Consider the following 21,284-nt stretch of genomic DNA (forward strand, 5'->3'; position numbering starts at 1 on the left):
TCACTATATGCAGTCATATGAAGGTCTGTTTAGAAGCCAAAAATGGACGTAAAGTTAAAGAAATAAAGAACGGATGTCCAAAATTGGAGGTTCTGTCCCTTTTTTGATAGGTCTTAAAATGCACAGGTCTGGGAACAAGAGAGTGGTTTTCTGTTCTGGCCTCATCATTTGTCACGTGATCTTTGTTAAGCAATTTGATTTTTGTCTAAGGTATATCTGCATAGTCTTACTCAGCTAGAGCCAAGCTCTGCTCTGTGAACCAGGCAGACCCAAGCAGACTCTGAACTCAAGCCTGTCTGATACAGCGCTGTTTTGAAGCAAATATGTTCTGCTAAGAGGCAGAGCCTATTAATTAGCATAGCACTATGCTAATGAAGCTTCTTGCCTTTTCTTGGCTTGAAGTTGGTTTCTGTGGAGATCTCAATAAAAATTGGATCTGCCTGCAAGAAGGAGTGTAAACATACTTTTGAATTCCTCACGTGTAAGACTAAGGAAATGATCGTTGTACGGTGTTGGATTTTTCCAGAATGGTTTGAAAGACTGTGACATGTGATAATTATTGCTATTTGTAATAGATTCAGAACAAGGACCTTTCCACTCTAAACACTGCTGTTGTGTGAAATTAGGGCCACTGTTTTGAAGAGTTTACACTGTATGAAATGTATAGTTACAGTAGTGTAACTATTAATCAGGACATATAAAAAACTGATGTAGGATCGGATTTGTTGGCTTAGCGAGATTTTCTGCTTTTTTATGGTTAAGTCCTAAGAGATTTTAGTCCTGCAGACATTTCTTTTTCTAAGCAGCCATTGTGAGGTTTTCCTTTCCCTCCTTTGAAAGATGCTTGCCATTTGCTTGAGCTGCTGTTCTTGTGTTCTTGAAAGAATTTAGGTTTAAAAATGGTAGCACCCTTCCGAAGTACAATAAGAATGGTATTCAGACCCTTCTCTCCCTCATTATACTTCCTTGACTAAAATCAAATTAGATTGTACGTACTTCTTTTTTATCTCTTTAGGGAGACTGGGTTTAGAATTCCTAGAGTGAAATGATAGAATCCCAGAGAAAAGTCTTTCAATACCCTCACAAAAATCTGCTGAAAACAAAGCAAAGGGAAAGGGCATAGCTGAGTGGAATGGTGATTGGATGGAGTCTTTAACCTTTTACGCACTTGTTAAACTAATCACAAACAGATTAGTAAGAAACACAACTAGACAAGTTTACCCAATACCCGATTTCTAGCTATTTAATATCTGCAAGCAGATTGTGATTTCCTTAAATTTTTTTAAATTTTGATGAATAACTGGTCAGAGAAATCACACTGTGTGGCTCCTTTTCCTTGATTGGTTAAGAGTGTATGCACTTCCTGCAAACATGAAATATTAAAAGACTTTGACATTTGGCTTTATGTGAAAATGTGTGTTGCTAACATCCAAATTCTTAAATGTGTATAGAAAATGAATAAAATAAAATGCTTATGCATGGGAAGGAAAAATGAGAAGGTGATAAGGAGTGAAAAAATCAAATCCACTCAAAAAGGCAAATGAATTGTTTTTGTTACATATTGACCCAACTCCAGTAGTGAATGACAAAAAGACTCTACTGGTTAAAAGCTGTTCGCTTTCTGTAGCTTTCCCATACTCATCACTATAGTTTAAGTCCTGACCTGTACACTGATACTTTTAGGGCATGATGTAATGGACGATAACTTTTTCACCAGAAATCCATATGTACATTGTGGTTGGAGAGACTCAGAGGAAAAAATGGTCCTGAACAATACACATTGCATTGTGTTCTGACCCATGTTATCCTTTCTGCAAACTGTCGTGGAAGTCAAACAGAGAGGTATCTGGTTTTAGTCAGGCAGCTCAGCTTGCTGCACATCTGAATGAAACAGTGATCCTGTAGTAGCATGGGCATTGGAAAAAAAAATCTATGCAGAATTATGTACTGGAGAAGATTCCCAAGAGACCTGTTCCTTGGAGAAGGCTACTATCAAATACGTGTGACAGTGTCTTTCAGTGGAAGGCAAGAGTCATTCTAATGACTTACTTCATAGCTAAAGTTTCTTGTCTACCACTGAAGAAGCTCTCCAGGAGCAATTAAGAGTCTTAAATTCCCCTTAGTTTTTCTGATCTCCAGTTTTGATAATTGGGAAGCCATTCCTACAGAAAGAGAGACCTTAACTCAGACCACACTAATTACTTAGTTTCTATCACATTCCCATTTTGGCTGTTTAGGATTTTTTATTTTTGTCTGAACTCCAGTTTTCTAATAAGGAAAATCGAAAGCTATATTATAAAACAGTGGTGTTTTTTGTTTTCTCGTAACAAGTGCATTCCAAATCAATTAGGCAATTGGGGTATTCCAAGAGCTATTAATTAGTATGTTTCAATTATAACTGATGAAACAGAATTATGTAGATTTTTTTGGAAACTTACTGAGAATCATAATTTCAAGCACTGGCTGGGAATATATGACAAATGCTACAAAAATTGCAGAAGCCTTCTTATATGACATTTTCCCCAAAGCTGCTGCCAGGGATGGCAAGTGAGTGGTTAGATATAATTCCCTCTGGTACATATTATTGACATTTCTCTCCTCACCAACAGAGAGAACTCAATATATGAACTTTTCCTCCACTGCCATCACTATTATACTATTATACTATAGGAGGTAAACACAGACTTTATTCCTTATGCAGTTTTATAGCCTCCCACACACCTACCCCGCTTTGCTTCACCCCACTCTGGGACAGGAGCAGCTGGGAGCAATCAGTGCTACTTTCTTTTTAATAGCACACTCAGTCTTTTTGGTTTAATGTAAGTTGCCCTTTCTGCCTTTACCTTTCTCTCTTTCCATACTTAGTTGAATGCCTTGCCACCGACGACTGCATTTGCAGCACATTGTTGAGATGTTGCTGAAGTCAGCAGTACTAATACTGCATTAGAGAATCCACTTCAGGGAAAACATTGGTAGATTTAACCAGTAGGGTGCTGTTGCAGTGGAAAGCTATATGCTCTGAGGCACTCTGTATGTTTTCCAAGCAAACAACGTGTCAAGATTTGCTTTCATGAACAGTGAATGTAATAGTAATGCTTCTCACTTCAGTGGCAGCTTCCAGCAAAGTTGTGTACAAACAGCAGGGTGAAATTCCCCTTGGGCAGCAGGCTAGCAATGACTCGTTCACTGCTGAAATCTTGCGGTTGAACACCTTGGGGAGAGACAGAGGGAGCAGGGCCAGCAGTGGTGGTGATTATGCCTCAGTCCAGAACAACAGCCACAGGGTTACTAGCATTCTGCCCCATATGTAATTGTAGCCTGCAGGCAAGATTTTGTCTCCCATTTCTTGATCACAGCTGGAATGTCACCTGTTAATTAGCCCACATCATGCAAAGATGCTGCACAAACACAAAGGCAGACACAATCATTATCTACTGAGATTTTTGCTCTAAGAGCCAGATTTTCTATACCAGCTTGAGATTTTCAAGAGCCCAGTGTATAAAGATCCGAATGCTTACTTTGTTGGTTAAATGGATGCTCCCTACTTTACAAAACCTGCTAAAAAACACAGCAGACAGATGAAAAAAGGGGAGGCTGGAACAGAAAGCAGAGCAGATAGCCTGGCAATATAAGACATGTTCTCATAATGCAAAGTTTTAATGGCTTAAGGTTTTTTTTTTCTTTTTGGTTACACATGGACAGAAACTCCTATATTTCAGTATTTCCCTCACCCACTTCCTGTCTCACATACAAATTCCCTTCATCCATAAAACCCTCATGTACTTTGTATTTGTGATATATTCATGAGAAGTGCATATAGCTGACAGCTTAATAGACTGATTGCCTCAGCTCTTTCTCTATCATACCCCTTACCCTCCAGGCACAGCTCTGCTGTCTTAACCCAAGGAGCTGGTAGCTGAAATAACTTTGGGATAGTCTGTAGGGAGCTTGTGAGATTGGTAGCAAATGCTAGATACGCATTTCCCCCAGGAACTTCTGTTTGGAGATTAGCCAGAGCCTTAGAGTGCTAGATCATATGCTATCTGCTGGTGGGCTGCTCGCTTTCCTGCCTTTCTGCACTCTGAAGTCAGAAAGCCTTCTGATACTAACTTCTGTGTGTTGCCATTTCAGAAGAGGGATGGGTGGAACCCAAACAATGAGAATGCTCTGACTAATGAAAATGAAATAAGAGAGGCGCCTGCTAATACACTACAATAAATAATGCCAGTGGAGCCCTTTATCCCCCAGCCCTTCATGATCCATTTTAGAAGAAATAGGTCCTCCTATTCTTAGCAGCCAGTTCAGGGAAGCTGTACTGGACATGGCCGGCATCTCACAGGCATTTCCAAGCCCTGTTGCTCCAGGTATCTTTTTTGCAACTTCATACACTTGGCAAAATATTCTATTTCTAAATTACTTCAGGAGGGAATGCTGACACATCAAGTAGTGCTGGAGGAAAGATGTACAAGTGCTGATAACCCAATGTAAGATCTTGCAAAATTTGTAGGGAGGATGATTTGCTCATAAATTTTCTCAGTGAAACTGGACTGCGTGAGAAGATTACATTATAACTCAAACTAAAATTTTAGTTTTAAGACAAAGATAAGAAAGACTCCATGAGAAATTTTGAGTGATTGACTATATAAACATTGTTTAAAAAAAGCATAATTTCCTTTTTAAGAAAACCTCCCATCATACTCCATTATAGGGAAACATACAGGTGCTTACCTTCAGATGCTCACCAGAGCCTTACCGCTTGAGCTGAAAGTATTCTGTTGTCTTCCTTGTATGGCCCTACTGTAATGGGAGATGAATGTCCAGGAGTGTATGTCAGAGGTGTTAGCTGGCTGCAGAGAAATACTGCAAGCTGTGGGTCTTTTTCTAGTTCACCGAATACACTTTCCTGGTCTTGTGGAAACATGGTGATTTTCTGCTGCATTTCATATTGGATCAACTTGTGTATGAAACTCAGAGTTTCTGAGTTTCAGAGAAACTGCCGGGTTTATGAATGCATAAGTATAAATCCCCTCAGTTCAATACTGTGCTGAATCCTGTGACAGCAATCTGCAGTATGGTACTACACTCCATATATTAGGTGCATTAATCAGTAGGGAAATAAAGCATGAAAGACAAGAGGTCGACAGCTAGAATGCTCAGGTCCTAACCAACCACACTGTTACATGGCAAATAGCTGCATACTTCCAAATTAACCATGAAGCCAAAGGCCCTTTAACACCTTTAGCACCTTTAGACCTTTCTCTCCTATGATTCGCAGAACACTTACATCAAATGTGTCAAAAATACTCTACTACCCAATTGCAAAAATGTGCATACAATCCTGCATGCTCAAGTAAATAAGGAATATGGAAGAAAATTAAAGTAATAAATAAGACACACCATTAAACGTGAGTTACATTTTTTTGTAGAAGAAAATTGTGACAGCAACACCGCAGAAGAGGGCCTGTACATTTAAAAAATTCATGCTTGGTTTAAAGCTGTTGAGAAACTCTCCTCTAAAACCAGGTTTCTTTGGTATCTTCTATGTTCTTGGCCCATTGGGTAGGGCAGTTGCCAGTATATTGGTCGGTGTGGCAGATGCACACCGGGATTACTAGATTATTAGATTTTTGGAATTAAAAGCCAGCTGAACGTCCTTTCAGCATTTTCACTCTTATTTGAAGATGTGCTTATGAGGTGCCTGTAGTTTGAACCTCTTTGTCTTCCCTTTAAATTAGAACTGGGTTTCACAGACTTACAACAGGTTATCCAGTTCACCATGCTGCTATAAAGCAGGGCCAACTATACCAACTATTTCTGACAGAAGTTTGTCCAACCTGTTCTTAGAAACATCAGTTTCCTTATGCAATGTATTCTGGACCTTTAAAACCTTATAGGTAGAGAGCTCTCTTAGTGTTCAGCATCAGCCTCTCTTGCTGCAGTAAGAGCAATGTCTGAAAGTCGATTGTGTTAGAAATGAAGTTAAATTGTGGATGTAGTATTGCCAAACACAGTCATTCAGAAATCATGAGTAAAGTCCTTAAATTCCTGAGATGGCTGGCTTTCTTAAAAAAAAGATTCCAACCCTAAGTTTTAAAGAAGTGAAAGTTGAATCCTTTTTTTGCCACCCAGTGTCCGGATGTTGTTTATGAGCCTTTCTCCTCAGCTGTGCTATCTGGAAACAGTATTTAAATGAAAGTTGAGATTCTCACGGCATTCCTTCCTCGTGTTCTGGTTTAAAGAAGACACTACATCAGCACTGTCTCCAGTAAATTGTGAGAACTGACAACTCAGGAAATAGAAAAACCTTTCTTGATCAATGATTTCTTCTCTCAGGAGCCAGAACAGGTTTTATACCTGAAGAATATACCTTAGGAAATTATAATTTTTTTTTAATGACTTGCTATCTTGACAATGCCACTGACTTCTGTAGAAGTGAGATTTCTAGCAGCTGGGTCTTTTCTAGGCATGACAGGTCGTGGTGGTGTCATGTTTCTTTTTTTTTGAAATGAGAACAAACTATTAATTCAAGCAATCTTATTCTTGAAAGTTTAACTCTCAGTCACAAACAAATGATTAAGGAAAAACATACATGCAGTAATGAAGGGCGATTTTTAACCTGAAGCAATGTCATGTGGTGCATCTTTTCAATAGCAGTAATGTTGCACTACAGTGTTTTGCTTTGCCCTGGTCTTACTGATGATCAGCGAGTGGGAGTTTCGGTTCCTTAATTCTCATCAATATTAGCAGAAATCAGATGTTTAAGCCTTTCCCATGCCAATAGGAAGCCTGGCTGTACCATTCAGCACACAGGTAAAGTACAGATAGTGCAGTACAGAGGTGAACAGCTGTACAGATGCTAACATTTAATTTGACCTGTGATGTCAGGATCTTCAGTTGTTTTATTTTAAAGCTTATCCAAACAAAGAGGAACTCTGTTTTATTTCCTCACTGTCATCTCTCACTGGATTAAGGTCTGTGTCGAAACACTGGTGTGTCCCTTTGAGGGTACCTGTCTACCAATTCAGTGCATGCATGTGACTGGAGATTCCTCATTGCTTTTATTGAGGTAGATTAAGTCTCCTTCAGTATGATTTAACAAACACACGTGGAGAAGATGCTTTTCTGGGAAAAACCTTTTCTGACGGCAGCTTGTTTTGAAACGCATGGATTAATAAGATGGGGATTGTTTTGCATTTATTGTCAATGTTTCCTGTGCTCCTGTGGTCTAGGTTTGACCTGTAATCAAATCACAGTTTTTCAGGGAAACTTGCAATGTGTAGGAAATGAAGTCCTTTATTCCCAAGCAGCTAACCAAACCTATTACAGATGCTAGCTAATAGGAGAGCTCTGTTAAGCTTCTCTGGCCCTTTTATTACGATATTGTATCTTCAGCAGTATGTGATTTTATGATTCTTAAGCTGTCAATCTGATTTTTAAGTGCTGTGTTTCTGTCTAAGGCTTTTGGGGATGCTTCAGCTAAAGTATTATGGCAGTTTTGAGAACAACAGTAGGAAAAAAAAGCACTGCTTGGCCGGTGCTAAAAGAAAACTAGTTGTCCTCTGAGCAGTGGAATAAATAAAGCCCTGTTTTCCTACAGATCTCCTCTGTCTACTGAGTCCCTGTTACAGTGTTCTTAGTTCTACTGGATGGACTTAAAGTCCCTAACATATCCAAGTAGTCCAACGTTATCCAAGTAATTTATAAACTATCTTTACAGATCCAAGAATTTATGGAGTCCCCCATTTTCTTAAACTGTTTGTATACCTCTCCACATTGTTAAATTGTCACTGTAGTCTATTCTTGGATTTTAGTAAAACTTCTACTTCTAAAACTTCTGTAAGTTTATACAGAATTTGTAAGTTCATATGTAACATATGTCCCAATGTTTGTTTAAAGAATTGTACAGATACAGAATCTTAAAGGACACTTGCGAGTTAGGAAAAAAAAGCATGACTTTTCTTCTTTCTAGTTGGAAACCATGATTTAAAGGCAAATGGTAGGAATGGTAGGTAGTGAAAACACAGGTTAATGCAGGTAGAGTTGCAATTACATACCAGGGCTTCTGTTTTCTTACTGTGTGCTCAAACTACTTAACCCACTTTCTTGCCAGTAGAGAGTGACACAGCTGCTATACAGAGTTTCTACACTGACTTTCCTAAAAAACATCAAACTGCTGTTTTAAATCCATCCAGAAACATCTCTGGGGTGTTGACTGCAGTTCTGCTTTAGCTAGCTCAACTAGCTGTTTTAAAGTGTTCCTGTATATTAATTTATATAATATAAAGTACTTCAGGATCAATGTTTCTATATACACCTAGAGCAGCTATAACTAGCAGCAGGAAATGAAACCCTGTGACACAAGTCGTCTTACGAAAAAATTATCTTTTATTTTAAATATAAGAAAACAAAGCACAGTAATCATTGAGCTGTTCAAGTGAAACAGTATTTATAAGAATATTTCAAGTTGCTTATCCTGAACTTCTCTTCTTGTTTTTAAATCAGTACAACGTATTTTCCTTTAAAGAGAGAATCAGATAGGCTATGATTTTACTGTAGGGCTGTTAAGAATGCTTTGCCAAAAACGTGGTTTGAATAAGAAACATTTATACCAATAGAGAAGAAAAGAGAACTCACAAAAGCAGTTTTAACCCTACTAGCTCTTGAATTCTTGTTCTTATGAGAAAAGCCAAATCATTTTGTGGGGTATCAAAGTCAGGCATCTCTGTACACTGAAAGGTTCACCCAACCTACACCAAACTATGCCAGTCACACCTAGCTTGATAGCTGCTTCAAAAAGTTCAAAAAATTGCAGCATACTGTTTCCTCTGCATGAATCCTGCACCCTTCCTACCAGATAAGCCTTGAATCCTAAGACTGTCTTACTAAGTAGTCAGGTATGCAAAATCATTCATCAAATTTTCAGATTTTGTGTTAATGAACAATATATACAATAGTTACGGACTTTAACTACTGTAAATTGATTGAATTCCATTGATGTCATGGAAGCCCTGTTACACTGATTTTTGTCAGCTGAGAAGCTGAGCAGCTGATCATGTGCTTTTGGGAGTACTCAAATTTATTTAATTTAGTAGGGAGACATTGTGACTCACATTTAAGATACTTGCCTACAGAGGAAGGGAGGTTTCCTGTTCTAACCTCTCCACAGAGCTGTACAACCCTTCTATTTTACATTTCTTCTGCATTCTTTTCTGATACTTCCTGCTGAAGCTTACTGTATCAGCTACAATAATCATTTCCTTTTAGGAGGTTTGGAGAATAGAATAATCAATCTCTTTTGCAAAAAATAGGGCTTCTTTCTAGTACTGTCACTCTTCTCCCCATTGCCATTGTAAGCTCTTAGAATTTACCTGAAACATATGCGAAGATAAGAGAAAGTATCTTTTTAAGTGTGATGTTGTTCCATCCTGGCTGATGCATGTTGGGAACCATCAATGCCCTGATGATGGTCAAACTGAGCAGCTGTGCTGAGTGCTTCAAAACTGAGATAAACTGAAAGGGAATCAAATACTGATGTTTTTCCTTGGATTTTTTTTTTTTTTTTTTTTTTTTTTTTGGTGGGTAGAGAAATCCTCTCTAATCTTTTTACTATCTGAAGCCTCCAATTCAAATATGGAGAGAAATCTTTTCTGCAAGTGTAAAGCAACTATCAACTTGCTTAGCAAGTCAGCTCTATCCTCAATGTGATGCTTAAGAGGTGTATCATTTTTAGGAAAATGTGACTGTGGTAGACAGCTGAGTTCTTTAAATTGCTGAGCATCATAAAATAGTTTCTATTGGGAAAGACTTGTAGCCCACTGCAAACTGAAAGTGTAATCACCAGTATGTTGAAATTGCGTAGAATTGGTTTATGGTGCTGCTCTGCTCAGATGTTGTAAACTCTTCTGCTTTAGTTCCTGAGCAAAAAAAACCAGAAAAGGCACTTTGGGAATAGGTTCAGAGAATGCAGCTAAAGTGACTGAATTCTAACTGTAACCTGATCTGTGTCTAAAATGAAATAACTCCAATCTGGTTTCAAATAAATTGTAGGCCAGTGACAGCTGCGCCATGGTAGGATTATAGCAGAGATTTGGTTTAAAATGAATAGAGTTTCCCGAAAGACTGCATTTGCTGCTATAACACTAGTGGATGCTAAGGAACCTGAGCTCACCCCGCCATGGCTAACACTGGCAACAGAGAACAGGGATGTGTGATGCTGAGAAACCTGAATTAGTTGGAGGCAAGCCAGCTTTGATCTGTATGCCTTGGTAGCTTGGTGCAGTGCTCAAGCTGTGAGAGTCAGGGCTTATTAGCTCTGATGTTGTGCTGAGGTTGCGTGGCTGTACAGTGTCTCAGAACCAAGCTGGCAGATCTACTTTGCATCTGCTATGCTGGCTTTGCTGTACACTGTGCTCTCTGTGCACTCAGAGACCGTACCAGTTCAGGACATAGCTATTTCTGTTCTTAAACTTGAAAGGGGCTTGACTAAAGCAAAGCCATGTTCTTGGCATGTGGGTGACTTTCATCTGCAGATATCTAGCATGTTTTGAATGAAGAATGTTTTATGCTAAAATTGGTGGAAGCTTCCAGGCTTTAAGAACATTTTCAAAAGTGATGTTGTTGTGAATATGTATGGGTAATATGGGCCTGCTTACCTTGGTAAGCTAAACAGTATTTTGATATGCAGAAAGCATTTTCTGGGCCTGGTTGTGATCACTGATCATTAACAGTTTAATTTCCCAATACTATTACTACTATTAGTATTACGGTTTAAGGACATAAATCTCTGTCAGACTTCTCAGCAAATGTCACCTTGTGTAATTTATGTTCTACCTACTCAAATCTTCATGTTCTTGTTGGAGAAATTGCTTTCCACATTTTTCTGAAATTTTTGCCCATGTAACTGACCTGTCCAATTTTACAGGTAATGGGTGAAATAACCCCTTGAAAGAACTTATATATGAATCGATTAAATACACTTTGAACATTCCAGATGAAATTCTATTCCATGTGAATGACGAGGTTTATTCAAGTGTCTTGAAAATGGTGTTTAGGCAAGTTGTATGTGAAGATCAAACTCACACCCGTACAGATTTTGAACATGGGTTTTTATTTTGTGTTTCAGTGGCTGTTCCCTCACCAGTGTCAGCTTGTGAACCTGAGCCCAAAACCAACGGGCATTATACAGCTCCACGACTCTCTGTTTCCTCCCGAGCAACTGTCGTCGCCACCATGGAAACCCCTTCTCAGGGCCTGCAGACAGTCATGAAATGGAAAACAGTGGTGGCCATTTTCGTTGTGGTTGTAGTTTACCTGGTGACTGGAGGACTTGTCTTCCGTGCCCTGGAACAGCCTTTTGAAAGCAGGCAGAAGAATACAATAGCTTTAGAGAAGGCTGACTTTCTTCGGGAACATGTTTGTGTAACCCAGCTAGAACTGGAGACACTGATTCAGGTAGGCCATATGAAGAACACAGTATTTCTTGGGGGTTAGGAAAAACAGCTTGGCAGTTCCTTGATCAGCTGAATTGGTAGGGAACTAAATTGTTCACAGGGTCTTGCACTAGGCTGCCTAGTGTGGAGAAAGAAAAAGTGATAATAGGCAATGTGAAGAACAGGCTCTTTTTCAGTTATTTTGGTGGCCTGGAAACAGAAACTGTGTCCCCAAAACATTCTAAGTAGAGGTTAAATATCTTCACTAGAATGATGAAAAATGCATGCAAAGAAAATCAGAACTTGGAATATCTGGAATGGAATTTCATGGCAGGTGACAGATTTGCAAAAGGCCTGCCTATCTCTGTGAGTTTTCCAAATGATGCTAAGTTCTTCCTCCAGGATTAAACCCAGCAACCAGGTGAACCAGCAGAAAATGATAGATGGGAGTTCTGAAATAAGTATTTGGCCAAGAATTCCGAAATTATTGGTGCACTAATTTACAGGTTTATTATTCAGAATTTTATGTAAATGAGTCATGCAGAAGGCATACATTTAGAAACAGAACATAACTTGCATTTAAGAACTACAGACTTATTAGTCTGGTCTACTGATTTGCTTTAGAGTAACTTTTGAAGGAAATAAAAAACAGATACATAGGGATAAGTGGAGAATGGAATAGCGTGCAAGATAGGTTACTCAGAGAGTTATCTTTCATTGATTAGATCTCTAGACAAGGAAAACATGAATTTCACCTGCAAGAACTTCAGTAAAGTATCTTCTAGGATCCCACCTAGAAAACTACCAGCTAACCTGGAGAAAATGGAGATGAGATAAGAAATGTGAAATACCTAAGGATATATTCCAACAGTGTCTAACACCAAAGTTGAACTTCAGCTTCCTATTTTAGATCTGAATTTGTATATGAGCCTTTCAAGAGCACAATGTGTTGAAGTCTTGGGTCAGTTATGTGTCCTGTCAGAGCTCCATTGTGATTTTAGGCTGTTTTAAGGATCACAGAACTATCCCATGGATTGTGGTGTCCACTCACCCCACCGTGTTTTATAACCCTTCTCCTGATGGATCAGACTCCATTCTAAAAGGTGTCATAAGTTTAGTTTTTCTATTAGGAAGCTGTCCCAGTATCTCACTGACGTGACAGTAAAAACATACTCCTAGTTTTCAGCCTAAACTCATTCCGTTTCTGTGTAGCTGGTCTTGCACAGACAACCTTCTATTGCTTAACTGCTTCCTCTCCCTTGCCCATGTGTGTAGACAGCAATCCTCTGCTGCCTATCCTAAGCAAAACAAATTCTTTCTGTTTCTTTGCAGATAGATGTGGGCTTACCCTGCTTGTGCTCTGTGTTCACTGAAGACAGGTCAGTTCTGATTTGGAAGCTGTGTGTCCTTGTTTGTGCAGCCTGGTACTTGAGCTAAGAGGCCAAACCTGCTTCAGCAGGAAGCAGTACCATGCTGATGCAAGTATACAGCTTTTGGATCAGGGCTGACTTGGATCACAGTCACATCTTCAAAAGACAGGTGAACATGGTTTACATTGGTTTTCAATGTAAATTCTTCTGGCTCAGATCCCTTTCTCATGACAGTGTTGCAGAGATTAGAATTTCCCTCAACACCTTAGGTATGGAGTTTGCTGGCTGATTACAGATTTTTTTTTTTAAATATTAAAAGCGAGAAGTTTGTATTCCCCTGATGGCAATGTCACTATTAAAAGATATGCAAAATACTTTTTTTTCTGGCAGAAAACAGAATACATAATAGGTACAACAAGCAAAGAACCTCAGCAGGATGGTAAAGACTCCTGCACAGAGACTGCAGTACAAAGATTTCTTAACAGCCCATATTCTCTAGCCTAAGCTACGTACTTGTTATTTTTTATTGTACACAATATCTTGTCCTTCTTTCACCTCAGAAGTGGTGACACAAAAATAATAAACAGGCATACTGTGTCATTAGAAGGCAGATATTCTGAACAAATCTTATCATCTCTTGAGACTTTAGTATGTCCTCAGGCATTACACTGGGTAACTGGAAATCATTTTGAAAGGTAAATTAAATGGGTGTAGCAGCTTAGCATGTGAATGTCCTAAGGCCAAGTGATGTGAAATATTGAAACAGATTTGTCAATAAACAATGATATCCTTTGGGTTTTTTAGAATGTCTGGGAGTGAACCTGGATCCAGAGATGCGGTCGGGTATACTGATACAGAAAACTGTGACTTGCACATAAGAACAATGAGCCACTATTTGAAGATAATGTCTTGGGGTTTAACGCTATGCTTTCATGCCTTCATGTTGATGATCTCAAAAGTGACATCTCTCTAGCTGGCACAATGGATTACTGCATTGCACCAAATGCTGCACCTGCCTTTATGACTGTAATTTCAGACTGATGTGGCAACCTCCATGAGTCCTGGTTGCTGTGCTGTGTGCATTCGTCACATGGCTGCCCCAAAGGGAGATATTTATCATTGACATCATCTGACTACCTTAAAGCACATAGTTCATACTTTCCAGAATGACTGTGATGATTCAGCACTGTGCTTTGGAGAACGCACAGAATGGGAAAAGTACAAAAGGGGAGACCTTAGAACTGGCTTGTATCCTTTATTGTGGGGGTGGCTCTGGAAGAAGAATTTTTGAGGAGGAGAGGAGAGGAATGTCATATGGCTTGCAAGGTTAATGATGGACTCTTCTCCCTTTTGCCTAAATTTCAATCTTTCAAAGGGTTCTGCTTTAGAAAACCTATAAGAAAGATGTATAGCACTGAATGTATAGCTGTGAAAAATTCGGTATGGATGAGACATGCTTTCCATATTGATCTCCAATAACCCATTGAAAATATTTGCACTAGTGGCATAGATGTGAATTGCCCCGTTGATAGTGCTGAGTCCACATTGTGGATTTCATTCACAGACTTCAGAAACAATGTAGATGAGAGCAGTGTAAATCTGTAGGAAGATGCAAATCCAAATTCAAGGTATTTTAAGTTTCTGTTTATCTCTTGGGCTTTAGTTTAGGTCTGTCTAATGCTAACACCATGACAGAAATTTTTTTTCTTAACAATATCAAATGTTTCATAGTGCAGGCTACATTTTCCCAGGTCCTCTGAAGTGGAAGTTCTTAAATGTTCATTTTTTTCAAAGCCTATTTCTGCTTCTGAAGGTACCTATTGCAGTGAAACAAATTATTGTTACTTAATGTGTTATGTGATCTACTAGATGGCATGATGGTGAATACCAGAATGAGAAAATGACAAAATCAGATGCTTTATCTTAGCACTTTTGAAGCTGAATTTTCGGCATCAGAGAGAAGCAAAATCTGGAATGTGCTAAAAGAGAATGAAACTTTGGTTGCTTCAACTGAATTTAGTGGTATTGTACCCATTTGGACAAATAACAGAGGGTAGCAAGACTCAAGTGATTGGACATATGGTTGAATAAAAATTACATTGGTAATTAAACATGCTAATGTAATATTACAAAGCTTTTCTGTTCTCATATTTAGGACATAAGCTTATTGGTAGCTAGGGTAAATAAGAAGTCACCTTGCCCTTGTAATAAAGCACATTTAGACTATATTATGAAGAGGTTATGTCTCTTTTTGAAAGATCAGATGTTATCCATCATTAGGAGAGGCAGGCAAGAAGACCATCTATGTGCTTTAGCAGAGTAATTCTTATGGACCTGATAAGAAAGTTCATATTCTGTTTTCATTTAGCCTGTGCATTGTGTATGAGTAAAAAAAGGTGTTATAGTAAGCCCTAAATAATGACATAAGGTAGAGTGGTTTACTACTGTAAGAACTTACTTAGGTGATTGGTGGGCTGTTTTCTTCTCTCTTTTTCTTCAGGGTTTCATTTAGGAGTGTGAGTGATTATAGTCAGAAAATCTCACACGTGGGAACGAAGTCATATTATCAATGGCCACTAATGACTACAGCAATTCTAATGAGTTAGCCTGTAAGCTGAAAAGGAAGTTGAGTTGGAAATAAGCTAGTCAGATGTTACTGGCTAATTATGTCAGCAAGAGTTCATGTCTTGGATAGGCACTTTTGATTACTGTTCTGAACTACTTTTCCCCTGAAGATAAGCAAAAAAGGAAACATCCTGTAAAGATATTTCAGTTTTTAGCTTCTTGACAGGTTCGCTAGTGTTATAAGTCAGCTTGTCTTTTCAAGGTGTTTCATTGTAGAATGAAGAGAACTTGGATGGCTTTCATGTACTAGAAGAAAGCTCTAAATGGAGCAGAAAAAAAGTCTTTTGAGTTAACTATGGGGAAGACTTGCCTGTTGCTGAAGATAGGAAAAGACTATTTGTGCTGTGAAGAAAAGCAATGGTAAATATATCTGATTATTGAATCTTTTTCCTGTGCCTCTGATGGGTGTTTTCTTCATGTCCCAACTTTCCTTCTGCCTTGATCTTTGTTTTAGCTTATCACCCTAAAGACTATATGAAAGAATTCAGATCGTTTGAGTCAGGTCTAAGTTGGTGCAGACACCCTAGTTTGTCACTTTAGCCCAGAGATACTACGATCAGACTAAGCATAGTAAAACTCTGCTGCTGTTCTGTAGCTACGTTGCTTCTAGAACACAGCTGAGATGTTTGCAAGAACTGCTTGCCCTGAATTTTTCAAAAGAAGATGTCTTACATAGGGAAGGTTTGCTGGCAGAGCTGTTAGCACTCTGGAAATTGGTTCTTTCCCTACTTCAAAATAACTTGAGGATACATATTTTAAGGTCATGCTACAAAGCCTAGTTCTGTAGTTACGTTGTTTCTAGAACACAGCTGAGTTGTTTGCAAGAGGTTAAGCCCTCTGAACTTAGGTACCTCCGCACTGCCCCTTGTTGAATGTTGTAGGTCTGCCTGGAGATTGGCCCGTGGCACTGTTCTATAACAGTACATGAATGACATCAACTCACTTTAAGTGTAGGTAGATGACAATCTGGCTGATTGTTACCTGGAGACTCCTGTGGGATAAGCAAAAATATTTAAGGGATGGGCTCTCAAAGCTCATTACCTCTGGTTATTCAAGAACAAAAATTGTTGGTGATTTTGATCCTTGGAAAACACTGTTGTGGAAGAGGGAATAAATGGGAATTTTTAATGAGAATCCTTTAATCACTGAATGAGGGGTAGTGAGAATAAGGGGAGAGGTGGGGCGTATAGGGAAAAGTTATTAAGGAATTAGTCTTTAAAAGCTGCTTCTTAATGAGAAGTATCTTAATAATCATCATAGAGAAACATCAGAGCATGAAAGACAGTTGTAGCAACCTTCTGTGTGCTTGATAGGAATATGTTTGGAAAAGAATTGTGGAAGGAGATAATCACTATTGGATTAGCATGATCTGTGGAGGGGAATTAATGGAACTAGAAAAAGGGATGACAAAAATTTTTTCTGTTCTTACCAAATTCCTATGCTTGGATACAGAGGGGTAGACCCTTTGAGTAGCTCCATACCCAAGAAAAGCATTATACTTGTTCTTGGAAAAGATTTGTCTTCTTCATGCTTGGGTGCTACTGGAGAAATTAAAGAAACATGAATAAGCAAATCAGATAAAAGCATTTCTTCCCAAGGAAAGCAGAAAGACTCTGCTTGATTCCTGTATCCTGATCAGCTGCATTAGCTCCCAGCTATCTTGTTGCCTATGGGCATATTCTAAACTTTTTTCTTGAGCTAGTTGTCTTAATTAGTGATCAAGGTACCTAATGTGCCAAGGGGGATCAGATAGTGATTATGAGGGTACAGTGAGGGCTGGCTGCTCCCTAAAGGACAGGATGCTGGTAGCCGAGGACCAGATGATGGCCAGTAGAGCAGGGGCCTTGCCAGCCAGGGCCTGTCTCTCCACCCCCACTAAGGGAGCAGGGCAGGCCAGTGGGCAGCTGGGGACAACCCAGCATTCAGATCATCAGGTAAGTTTGTGGTGGTGAGGCAGGTCCAGGGTCAAGTCAGGAACACAAGTCAGCAAGACAGGGTCAGGTCTAGTGAGGGTGACCGTGGTCAGACACAGCTCGTGATGGCTGGGCAGGGCCACGGTGATGTGGCTGGGCCGAGGCCAGGCCAGGCAGTCATCCGAGGGTCAGGGTCAGCGGGGCCTTTGGCCGAGCGGGGGCAGGGCCGTGATGGGGCTGGAGCCCAGCAGTGCTCCGGTGTCACGGGGCAGGCACTGACAGACCCGGGCTGGGCTGAAATGGGTGCCTGGGGCTGGGCAAAGTAAGGGAGGCTTGGGAGGTAGGCACGAACAGGGAAGGCTGTCAGTGCCCTTGGGGCCTGGATGGTAAGGATGCCCAAGTAACTTTATAAAGATGTTTAATTAAACTGTGTGGCAGTTTAATTGGTATTTGAAGTGAAAAAAATAATTTTACTACAGACATACCAATGAAGTTATAGGTAGTCAAGATGCATGCAACACTGTATTTATTTATTTATTAGTGGAAAGAGGATCCAAATTACATTGCCCTCAGATAAGAGGATATAATCTTTATTTGACAGCATAATCCTAACTGGAATTATTGCTGCTACTGATGATCTGTGAGGGAAAATAGCAACCTACTCCCTCTTAAACATCCAGGAGGTTGCATTCTACCCTGCATAGTGCTGCCCTGTGTGTGTCACCTGCCTGCCCACATGCACCTTATCTCCCCCTGCTGAAGGCACCGTCACTGAAAAATCTCCTGCTGCTTTGAAATGTTACCATTTAGTTTCCAGGCAAGATGAGATGAGAACGTTACCTTGCAGTATGTCTCAGGCTCCGCTGCATACTCCAGAGATTCCTGAGCTAGGGCTGACCCAGCTAGCTCCTGAGTGCACAGCGATATAGCTTTGTTGACAGAGCACATACCTGCACTAGCTAGTCCTGGTTGTCAGAAAAATAATGGGTTTGTCTCTGATCTTCAAATCTGTCAACAGTTCCCCGTGAGCTACCTATGTTCTGCCACATTTTCTTAGATCCTTGCATTTGTGACAGGTTATGTTGTTCAGGCCAATTGGACTGTCACTTTGGGATTGTTTCCTTAAGAGACCAAATGCCAGAAAGTCTCAGGAGAAAATTGCCAGATGAATCCTACCTTTCTTTTAGACATCCTGCATAGCTTTGAGTAGGCTGATCATTTTGTGCTTCAGTTCTTGATTTTTGGGGGAGGGAGGTGGAGCTGGCAATTATTTATCAAGCCCCTGCTGTATTCTGATCCTGCCCTCCAGAATGTATGCAGCCATCTGCAGCTACTGTGTGATCTACTTTTCCTTCAGCAGACATTCAGTAAATTATTACAAAGTAGTAGACCTAGGATGCAGCTCTCCAAGCTCTCAGCTGATTTGTAGTAGCAGTTCAACAGCAAACATTCCTGTTTAAGGGGGATGTGAGGAACAGTGATGTGTGTAATTGAAAATGCTGTAAATATATATGTCACCATATTTTTTCATATAATAGTCACAATATTCTCATATAATAAGTAACATATAGTGTAATATGTAATATACATATATTAATATAAATATGTAATAAAATGATAACATTCATATACTATTCACAATATTTTCATATAATATACACTTTCCTAGGAAAAGAGGGAAAAAATGTCAGGAATGGTTAGACAGCATGGAATCTTGATAACTGTGTAAGTTCTCTCCTGTAGTAGTGTGTCAGGGAGCAGCGAGGGCTGCCTGCTCTGCAAGAGAAGGTGAGCTGGGAGCTGAGTGCAATAACAGGGCAGGCACCAGAGGTGACCTGACCAACAAGGATCCAGGACGCACAGCGTCAAGTCCAGGTCAGGATCAGGGCCAGAGACAGTGAACAGGGTCAGACACAGTCCAGCAATCATTCATCAAGTCTGTAGTGATAAAGTAGGTCTGACGTTCAAGCCAGGAAGCCGAGCCGGTGGGTCATGGCCAGACTCGTGGAGGTAGGTGACTGGGTGCCGACATAGCTGCTGCCCAGCTGTGCTGTAGCACATGCAGGGGCCAATGGTGAAGCCTCAGCTTAAAAGCAGCTCCCAAGGGAAAGGAAAGGAGGGGTAGCTTGGCATCTAGCTTTCTTCACAATGACTCTTATCAGTGAAGAGGACGACCTTGCACTCAACCAGCTAAACTCCTAGAAGAGGAATGTGCTCCAGGCCCTGACAGCGTGAAACCCCAGTATTTTCTATGAGGCATAAGGAGAATATCCTTCATGTAATCTATAGACAAGAGATATTGATTCTATCTTCTGTTATGGGGAGAAACTCTAACAGCTGATGAGGCAAGTTAGTGCCCAAGACAAACCTAGCATACAGTTCTTTGGACTTTGAGTCCTATATTTTAAGAACTAGGCAGCCCAGTGTAGTTCCATGCCTCATATCTTTGAGATATTGCTGCCTAGATATCAGCTGTTGGAATTTAAAAGCCTTTTCCAGATTGACATGGAGTCTGGATTGTACTGTCTTTTGGAATATAGTACTCAGCCATCCCAGTGTCTCCACCTGTGCTGGGCTTTTTGGGGGGATTTGCCTTCGCTCCCATGCAGATTCATCAGACCTAGTCTTTTTTGGTTACTGAAGGATTGTATGCTGATGCTGAAGGGGCCAAGAGTAAAATACACATCTATACAAGGACAGGGTACCAAACTAATATTTGTGATCAGAAATATATGTATTTTTTAAAAAATGAATTCTTGGATTTACTTTTGATAGTTTTGTCATTTTCTCACTCCTATCTGCATACTGGCTTAGAACACACACATTTCTTGAATGGGAAGAAAGAGAATTTCATCATTTTGAGATATTCCAAGTAACTGCTTGCCCTGAATTTTTCAAAAGAAAATGTTTTACATAGGGAAGGTTTGCTGACAGAGCTGTTCGCACTCTGGAAATTGGTTCTTTCCCTACTTCGGGATAACCTGAGGATACATATCCTCAGGTCATGCTACAAAGCCTGCCTAAACTTTCAGATGGGTCACTGTCATGAATCCTCATGGTCTGTATGAACTGGGAGAGTCTTCCCTATGGTAGTGGCCTTTTTGACTGCCTTCATCTGTCAGGATACGTTTGTATAGGTCGGGCTCTTGGGGTGGTGATGGTAAGGTAAGTTTGCCTAACACACCAGAGCTGCTTTCCTTTTGCTGCCCCCTATCTGTCCTCCTAGTATATCCGATGCTGTATACAAAATACTGTGTATTCAAGAGACAGTATTGGGGTAGTTGAATATTTATAAATGAATGATGTCAGTCACACTTCAAAGAAAAATGCATGTTTTCTGGATGTGGAGAGAGCCTGAGAAGTTCAAAGCTACCTATGGCAGTGGGACTTTCCTTCACTTCACCAGCTCCGTATGGCTTCCAGAAGGGAGTTAGTGCTTGTCCCTCACAAACTGGCTAACCTGTGTAAATTCAAATGTGACTGAAGTGTTGTAATTAGCCTGGTGACATTCACACACTCAAGGGGAAGGCAACCAGCATTCCTTGGCAGAAATAACATGCCAAGGTAGCTGACAGTGTGTCATGGCCTGTTTAAACAGGCAACCTGTCTGTTATGCTGATTTACACTCTCTGAGTAAACAAACAAATGATCTCAGCTTTCACAGCATGAAAAGCCAGCGACTAGTTGTTGTACAGTACAGAAGCCCTTTCAAAGGATTTGGTCCTAAATACTTCCTTTCTCTTTATCCCTATTTCTTTGAAGCATGGACAGGTGCTGAAGAACCCTGGCTTTCTGCCTCCGTGGAATGGCTGTCCAGCCTGGAGTTTGCTCACGCTCTAATTCCAGCATCAGCTTAGCCTGGCATATGGCAGCACTACTATAAAAAGGGCTGTCCTGTAGGGATCTCTGCAGCTACCTCCGGCCTATGTTCTTGCTTCTGCATCTCT

At 40.1% G+C, this 21,284-nt stretch overlaps 1 protein-coding gene across 1 annotated transcript in view; it reads left to right on the top strand.

Moving 5' to 3' along the window:
* Positions 1 to 21,284, top strand: part of KCNK10 (potassium two pore domain channel subfamily K member 10) — a 76,558-nt gene that overhangs the window by 14,981 nt on the left and 40,293 nt on the right. Inside the window, exon 3 of the mRNA XM_026112534.2 lies at positions 11,123 to 11,451. Coding sequence (XP_025968319.2) covers positions 11,123 to 11,451 — 329 coding nt within the window. The remainder of the gene's footprint in view (positions 1 to 11,122; positions 11,452 to 21,284) is intronic.

The sequence above is a fragment of the Dromaius novaehollandiae genome, chromosome 5 (genome assembly GCF_036370855.1).
Source record: "Dromaius novaehollandiae isolate bDroNov1 chromosome 5, bDroNov1.hap1, whole genome shotgun sequence".
Lineage (NCBI taxonomy): Eukaryota > Metazoa > Chordata > Aves > Casuariiformes > Dromaiidae > Dromaius > Dromaius novaehollandiae.